The sequence below is a fragment of the Bidens hawaiensis genome, unplaced genomic scaffold (assembly GCF_021521415.1).
Source record: "Bidens hawaiensis isolate Kalapana, Puna unplaced genomic scaffold, B.hawaiensis_p1.1 tig00002772_1, whole genome shotgun sequence".
Taxonomy (NCBI): Eukaryota; Viridiplantae; Streptophyta; class Magnoliopsida; order Asterales; family Asteraceae; genus Bidens; species Bidens hawaiensis.
The window spans coordinates 1,923,668-1,932,305 of NW_027491150.1; the positions used below are offsets into that span (position 1 = coordinate 1,923,668).

Here is an 8,638-nt window from a genome sequence, read left to right on the forward strand (position 1 = left end):
TTAAACTTTAAACGAGCGTTCATATATATAAATATATATATATATATCGATAGTCTTTTGACTTCAAAACCATTAAGTCTATCAAAAAAAAAACCATTAATATATCAAAATCATAAACCATTAATGTTACATTATTTATTTTGTTATTAAGTTCAAGATCATTTATGTTTGTTTGTTTGGGTTGCTATTATAAGTTGTATTCTATTTAAGTTACGTATTATGGAATAAATGATTATGTTTTATTTGTCTGTTAATCGGTTATTTACCTATCAATTAAGCTCATCCTATCTTTTTATTTGTCTGCACATCACCAAATCTCCGATGATGTGAGCGTCTTTGGCTACATTTCTCTGGTAAAATCTCTGGCGACAGTAACGTCTCCACATCACCAAATCTCTAGCTTAATACGAGCTTAATTGTTAAAGGAATTGAAATTAGTTTTAAGTACTTAACTGAAATACGAGCTTAATTGTATAACTGTTCCGAATTGTGATTATGCAATTCAGCTTACTGAAATTAGGTTTAAATGTTTAGCTGAAATTAGGTTATTTGTTATGAATTGTTATTATGCAATTGAGCTTAATTGTTATTTGTGATTGAGATGTTAGTTGAAATTAGGTTAACTGTATGATTAATATGTTAGGCTATTGTTTAGCTCAATTATTGAATCATTTAATTGTTGTTTAGTTATTTCTTAATTGACTGATCGTTGTAATCGATTATCGAATCAATCAGTTGCTGTTAGGTTCAATATGCTAGTGAATGATAAGGTCATACACACTGTTTAATAATTAATATGCTAGTAATGATGTTTGAATTATATGTTTTTTAATAGATAGTATGGGTAAACGCAAGAGGCTATGTATAGTTTCTAGCGACTTGGAAGAGACTGTTGAAGAAAATGTTGTAGATAATGAGCGATATGAAACTCAAGGTGATCAATCAGATTCCGAAGAATGTCGATTTACAAATGGACAAGGTAACGATTTTGACCTAATTTGACTATACATGTACACCTAGTTATAATAATGTTTATTTAGTTGTAGTTAGGTATTGATCATTAACAAGTTAAAATTTCTTTGACCAATACTAGTTAAAAGAACCTAAAACAAATATATAGGCTATTTTGTCCAGGTTATACTTTTGGTTTTCATTGATTCAGTTTAGTTATACTAGGCGTGTAAACGAGCCGAGCTGAGCCCAAGCTCGCCTAGGCTCAAGCTCGGGTCGTTTAACTTATGAGAGCTTGAGCTCGGCTCGTTTTAAGTTCTATTTCTAAAGCTCGAGCTTGGCTCATGAGTAGTTTTTCAGGCTCGAGCTCTTCTCGGTTCGGATCGACTCGTTTATTATTTGTCAACTACTTTATACATTTATAGTAATAATATTTGCATTCCTTATATTATAATTTTTGTATATAACATAATATATTAGTTTATTTTATTCTATATATAAAAACTGGTATATAAATGTATCATTAATATAGTAAGTAAGACTTATATATAAATATTAGGGTCATTTAGGCTCACCACCTAGCTCGATAAGTGAAGCTCTGGCTCGGGCACATTTATCAAACACACTTATTTAGGCGCAAGATCGTTTAAGCTTGATTTGATTCGAGCTTTTAGCTAGCCGATCCCGACTATCTCACGAGCGGCTCGGCTAGCTTACACCCTAGTTTTGACCCCACCCCAGTTTTAACTGTTTCACGAACCGACCCACTCGTTTTGCCAGGCTTAATATTTTTTTTTAACCAGCCTGGGAGTGAAGGATTCATGGGGACCCTTGAAGGCTCTGGCAGTTGCAAGTATTATTAATGTCATTGGTGATGTGGTGCTCTGCTTATTTTTAGGGTACGGTATTGCAGGAGCCGCATGGGCAACAATGGTGTCTCAGGTACGATTTAATGAAATTGTTTAACATGGATTGGTTAAGTTGTCGTATAGGTCGTGTGACACCTCACACATATTGTAGGTGGTTGCAGGATTTATGATGGTTGAAGCTCTGAAAGATAAAGGGTATAATGGTTATGTGGTTGCGGCTCCATCGGCTAATGAACTTGTACAAATATTCAAACTTGCTGCTCCGGTATTTATAATGATGATGTCAAAGGTTTGTATCATTATTTCCAAAAAGATAACGGGCCAAATAAAAAAAAGTGACCAAATTCTCTCAACTAGTTATAACTATTCGAACTAGTTGCAATGCGATTCTCTGAACTACACATTTCCATTTTCTATATATAACAACTTTAATTAACAATTCGGTATACTCTCAATAGAGAAAATGTTGATTCAATGGTTCTCTGAGTCTCAAATTTCATTGAAGTATATATTTGATTCAATAAGTCATAAATCTAACTTAAGTATATGATCGTCTAAACCAAGAAGCCAACAGAGACTGGTTATTACCAGTGGCACATGCCGCCCCTGGGAATCTGGGTTCCTTTTCTGTTTCCAGCCCATTGAGCCACTCGACTATTCATCGGTTGGTTAGAAACGGAAACTGAACCCGTGTGGCAGTATTCGCAGGTGATAATAGTCTTACCTCCATGATTCCACTGGCTTGGTTTAAATGAGCATGTAGTTGAATTAAAAATTTGACTTATTGAATTGATATACTTGAACGAAATTTGCACTGAACTGTTGAAGAAACCTAATTGTTAACCATTGTTGTTATTTTATAGAAAATGGAAATGTTATTGTTAAGAGAATTGCATTTTAATTAGTGTTGTTTTTATACATTTGAAGTGAGATAGTTATAACTAACTGGAGACATGGGCAAAGCTTAATAATGCCACCACCCCCCCCCCCCTGCGCGTTTTTTTGCTCAGTAGTGTCGATTGTGTCTGGTTGAATCGTTCAACCCAAACACAAAATAATAATGGTAATTTGTTTTATGTGATTTGTTTGTAATTAGAGGTGCAAATCCTAACCGGTTAACCGAACCAAAACCAGTTACATTTCAATTGTAAATAATGATTAGGAACCAGTTAGGGATTTTCACATAGGAACCATTTAAACTAAACCGGTTAACGAACATATATATATATATATATATATATATATATATATATATATATATATAGGATCAGGATCATGAGAGAACTTTTTTTAAATTGAGAACTATGAGAACCATTTTGGACCACAAAAAACCCAAAAATAAAAAAAACACAAAAATCAAAAAAGTAAAAAGCCAAAATTCTTATTTTATCATCCCGGTTTCATAAAAAAAACTCAGTTTACCTAAATTATATACACATATGTATAATATATACATATATGTACATTTACATGTTTTTTTGTACATATGTGTGTAATTTAAGATAGATGATACTGTCCATATGTGTATATTACATAACTAAAGATTATATAAAATTATACATATGTGTATAATACGACATTTTTTTTATTATTTTTTTAATAAAACCGGAATGAAATATAAGAATTTTGATTTTTTTTACTTTTTTAAAATTGTTATTATTTTTTGTTTTATGATTTTTTTAAATGTATTTTTAGTGGTACAAAATGGTTCTCAATTTGTAAAGGGCTCTCTTAGGATCCTTACCATATATATATATATATATATAATAAAAATATTTGCCTCGTTAGCCTGCTCGAGCTTGACAATGAAACTTGGGCTCGTTTATAGAACGAACTTATTTTTAGGCTCGGGCTAGTTTAGCTTTTTCACAAGCATTGAGATGGTTGATTTTAATAAGTTATTATCGATTTTAGATTAATAATTAAGTATGCTACACAAGTTAGTGTCCATATTGTTTACATATTGAAAAGTTTTTATTTTCTTATTAGGCACCTTGCATGAAGATTGAAGATGGTGAAAGAGGTTAACAAGTGTGATGAAGTTTTTAGTTTTTATTAGAATATTTGTTATTTTTCTTTTTATATGATTGATTTTTGACTTGACTTGAGAGTTGTTAGACATATAATATGCATATGGAATGCGATTGATGTGTGTTTAGAATGCAATTGAACTTTTAGTTGTGGTCAAGATATTATAATTTCTATGTTTGACGGTTTTATTTTTATTTTATGTTGGTAGACGGATAAAAATGCCACTAAAAGTCCGGAATGTTATTAATGGCTATGAAAAAAATGCCACTAAAAGTCCAAAAATAATTTAGTGGTGCCACTGAAATTCCAAAATGTTTTTATGGCATACGGATAAAAATGCCATTGAAAGTCCAAAATGTTATTAATGGTAGAGGTGGACAACAAAACCGGTTCCTGGAACCGGTTCGGTGGAACCGAACCGGAACCGAACCGGTTCCTACCCGTTTTTCGTAGGAACCGGTTCGGTTCCGTTTCAACCCGACGATCCGGAACCGGTTTGACATGTTTGGAGGTGGACCGGGTAGGAACCGGAACCGAACCGGAACCGGTTCTGGAACCGGTTCGACCGGAACCGGTTATAGCCGTTGGAGTGGTTCTAGCCGTTGGGAAACGGTTTTATGGCCGTTTTTTGACCGTTGGGGTCAAAAATGGCCGTTTTTTGGCTCCCCAAACACCCCACTACTAGTATAAATAGGTATTTGGTGTAATGGGTTCATCACAACACTCAAAACGCAAACCCGAACGCAAAAAAATACAAAAAAACGCTATTACAACGTTCTGAGTTCTCTAATCTCTTGTTTTCTCTTCTTCTATATTCATATTTGTTGTTATGGCTGCCTCACAATCATCGGTTGGTCAAGGTTCCACCGCCGGACCAAGTTTCGTTCGTATTGTACCTCATAATCGTAATCAAGAAGGCTTTTATAGAAATAATATGTCACAACTTTATATTTATAAGTTTAATGTTTTGTTAGTTTGTTTTTGAATATTTTAAAACATGTAACCTTTTTTTTTTGAACTTCTTAAAGTAAATAAAATGAATTTTATGTTAATTTTTTTTTTATTTAACATGTTATACAAATACGAGCAGCGGAAACGAAAAACGAAAAAAAAAATATTTTTTACACTGTAACCGGTTGGAACCGGTTACAGTGTAAGAACCGGTTTAGGAACCGGTCAGAACCGGTTCTACCGGTTCCGGGTCCGAGGGTTGGGGAACCGGTTCGGTTCCCTAACCGGTTCGAACATGGAACCGGTTTAAACAGTGATGTTGACTAATGGAACCGGTTCTGAACCGGTTCCGGTTCCTTTGACCAACCCGATTTGATCACCTATAATTAATGGCATATGGAAAAAAAATGCCACTAAAAGTCCAAAAATATTTTAATGGCATACGGATAAATGTTTACGAAATGTTTTTTTTTGTAACTTAATATTTATTATTATGTAAAATAAACAATTTATTGTTTAGGGGGAAATTGCACCAACATCATGGGGGTTTTGTTCGTTAAGGTAATAAGTATTTTGATCGACCCATTTAACCCGATCTATCTTGACCGCTTTGTTTTGACCCTACTTAATTTGTGCAACTTCATCACAAAAGTTTATGGATCTGCCTTTGTTTGAGAACCTAGAGAAAGAAGAAGATAAATGAATTCTTACATATTTATAATTATGTAATATTTGCTACTTACTTTTCTTAAAAATATGACGATTAATAACAATCCACAACGAACTAGAAATGATTCGCACTACTAGTAAGTGATATGACAATAGATTCAAGATGAATAAATTTTTTGCTTGGTGATAAATATAAGAGATTTTGGCAGGGTATATTAAGAAAGTAACCCATTGCACTAAAAATATGTCAAATCTCAATTTATTCTTAGAACTATAGAATGATAAGCTAATCAGAGTGCAATAATTTAGCATGGTATGCCTGACTGAAATATAGAATGACAAGCCATTCCAAAGTGCAGTAATTTAACATGCATGGTGTCTATTTTCACAGTGACGTTTTACTCTTTTAGTGGCACAACAAACTCAAATTTGGTCAAAAGTAATTTAAAAACATTTTCGATGAAAAATTATGAACGTTTTAAAATTATAAGGTGTTGACATATGTTTTACATGTGCAGAGAAAAAGTTAACAAATATGACTTATTTGATAATAACACTCCCTTTAATAAATAAAAGAAAATACAAAGATAATATATAGAGTTGAATGGTTATATACTAATACTTTGTAGAGAAATGAGTGAAATACCATCAATGGAGGTTTTCCGACCACCTCTATATTTTGCTCGAGAATTTAGAGTAATTAAGAAGAAGATAAAATGGCTTTCGGCTTACTTATAAAATATAGTAATCAGTAAAAGGAGATCGAGACATAGGCTCAAAAGACTAAAAGAGTCTTGTGGCCACTCACTACTCTGTCATACCACAACTAACTATTTATTAAGTTTTTAGTCTTATATAGATTTATTTACTAAAAGGAAAAATTAAGTAGGTATATATATAAAGTTTTTTTTTATTGTTTTGTTTATGAAATATTTGAATACGTTAAGTAAATAGAGGTATCATGATATTATCTTTCTTTAACAAACTTTAACTTTAGAATTTGATACTATTGCGCGTGACATGTTTAGAATCCTTGTATGAAAGATGAGAATGACCCATTTGATAATAGCACACTCTCTAATAATAGAAGAAAATACAAATGCAAAGATAATATATGTAGTTGAATGGTTATGCTATATATATTCAACCATCCCATAAGCATGACATCACATCGCATTCGTGCAAGATAGGTAGGTTAATTGGGCTCCGGTTTCTTGATTGAACCATCGATGAAGCCGAATTTGTTCCTGACAAACAAGAAATTCAACATTTTTATAGATTGTCAATAAGGACATCTTTAACGTGTAACTGCCTCCTTTAATCGGAGGCATGTATATAATATGGAGAAGTATGGTCTTAGGCACCTAAATTAGATTTCTTTTCTTGGTCGTTGTCCATGACGGATGTTAGGGTTAATGCGGAGGTGACGAGGGCTATTTTTATGAATAAGTTTTTAGGTTTGCTCTATACTAGGCTTATTTAAAGGCCTTACATTATGACATCAATTAAGATAAAACGAGAGGTTATGAGAAAAGTGTCCGTAATATCTTTTACAAAGTTTGCTTCAATTTCAACTTATTAGTATTTGAAATGATAGAAAAAAAAATAAATTATAAAAAAAACATAAAACTTCTCAACACATCTTATTTCGGCCCGTCAATCATATGCCCAAAATGACCAACATGAAGCTTCTTAAGAACGCAATGGCCAATGGCGGATCAAGAAATTATTTCTAGTGGGTTTATTTTTTGGGTCGGCTTGGTTGTTCGGGTCGATTAGAAGGTTCGGGTTATGTATGTATGTATGTATGTATGTATGTATGTATGTGATTTTAGAATACTTTTACCCAAAAAATTACTATGGTAATTTCCTTCAAGTGAAAGTTGGTTAAAAACTTTTGTAACGGGGCACAAATTAAGTAGGATCAAAATAGAGTAGTCAAGGTAGACCGGTTAAAATGAGTTGATCAAAATACTTATTTACTTAACGTACATAACCGCATAAAGTCATAAACAATAAATTGTTTATTAAGCATAACAATAAACAATAAGTTACAAAAAAAACATTCGTAAACAGAAAACAGGAAACCATTTATTGTTCAATTGGTTAATTCAACAACAAAATATTGCTTATCATGAGTCATGACTAACGCATGTTTAACATTAGGATCGATTAAAGTTTAGTATTAAGTTATTAATTTTAAAATGGTTATTTAAAGTTGAATATCAAAAGTAAATAAAGGACTACTATTCCAAGAACCACATACATTATGGCTTAATTAACCTTTAATTTATTCGTCTCCAAAAGCCTTTATATAAGCACATTATATAATGTAATAATTTGAAACTTAATTATTGTAATAATGTCAACTTATGTTGTACTTCCATTGGCTTTGATTCTTAAAGCATGTGTAGTCATAAAGCTTCATATCCAGGGTTATGCGTCACGTGGTGTCCAGTCAGAGTTATGTTTTTGTACAAAAACAGGCTGTAGTCATAAGTCTCCACATCCAGGGATTATGCGTCACGTGACGCCCAGTCACGTTTACACTTTTTTGCACCCACCATCGGATCCAATTATTCCGACCACCACGAAACCCACCGGATCCAACTATTCCAGCCACCGGATCCAATCACGAACAGTTTACTAAACACTTAACCTCACAAATATTTAAATAATAAATAAATAATAATAAAAAAGCATAAATATTTAACCTCACCGGATCCGTCGGAGTTCCGGCCACCATGAAACCCACCACCACCATTTTTCCGGCGATCCCGTTACCACCCACCACCACCACCATTTTTCTCCTTCTTCTCCGATCTGTAACTCACCCACCACCACCATTTTTTCTCCTTCTTCTCCGATCTATAACTCACCCACCATCTTTTCCGGCGATCCCGTTACCACCCACCACCACCACCATTTTTTCCGGCGATCCCGTTAACAACAAGACCCACCCACCCAACGGCTATTTTTTTTTATTTGTGTGCTAACCCCCGCGTTTTATATACAACGCAGCCAAAAATCAATTTCATATAACGCAGGGGGACGGTGTACCCCCGCGTTTCGTCCTCAACGTTGGTGGCAACGTTGCCACTATGGGTAGTCTTAGCACCTTGTCTTAATTTTCATGCATGTGTACGTTGTTTAAAGCACACTGTAAA

General features: G+C 33.4%; 1 protein-coding gene across 2 annotated transcripts; it reads left to right on the forward strand.

The window, feature by feature from the left end:
- Positions 1-653: 653 nt before the first annotated feature.
- On the forward strand, positions 654-3,924 carry LOC143621086 (protein DETOXIFICATION 46, chloroplastic-like). 2 transcript variants are annotated; one of them, XM_077092612.1, is made up of 4 exons: positions 654-979; positions 1,850-1,893; positions 1,972-2,109; positions 3,810-3,924. In XM_077092612.1, the coding sequence occupies exons 1-4, from the start codon at positions 841-843 to the stop codon at positions 3,846-3,848; spliced, it is 360 nt and encodes a 119-aa protein (XP_076948727.1). In that variant the 5' UTR covers positions 654-840; the 3' UTR covers positions 3,849-3,924. The 2 variants fall into 2 exon arrangements, with proteins under 2 accessions (XP_076948727.1, XP_076948726.1); XM_077092611.1 differs by lacking the exon at positions 3,810-3,924 and having other exon boundaries at positions 1,972-2,630.
- Positions 3,925-8,638: the final 4,714 nt, after the last annotated feature.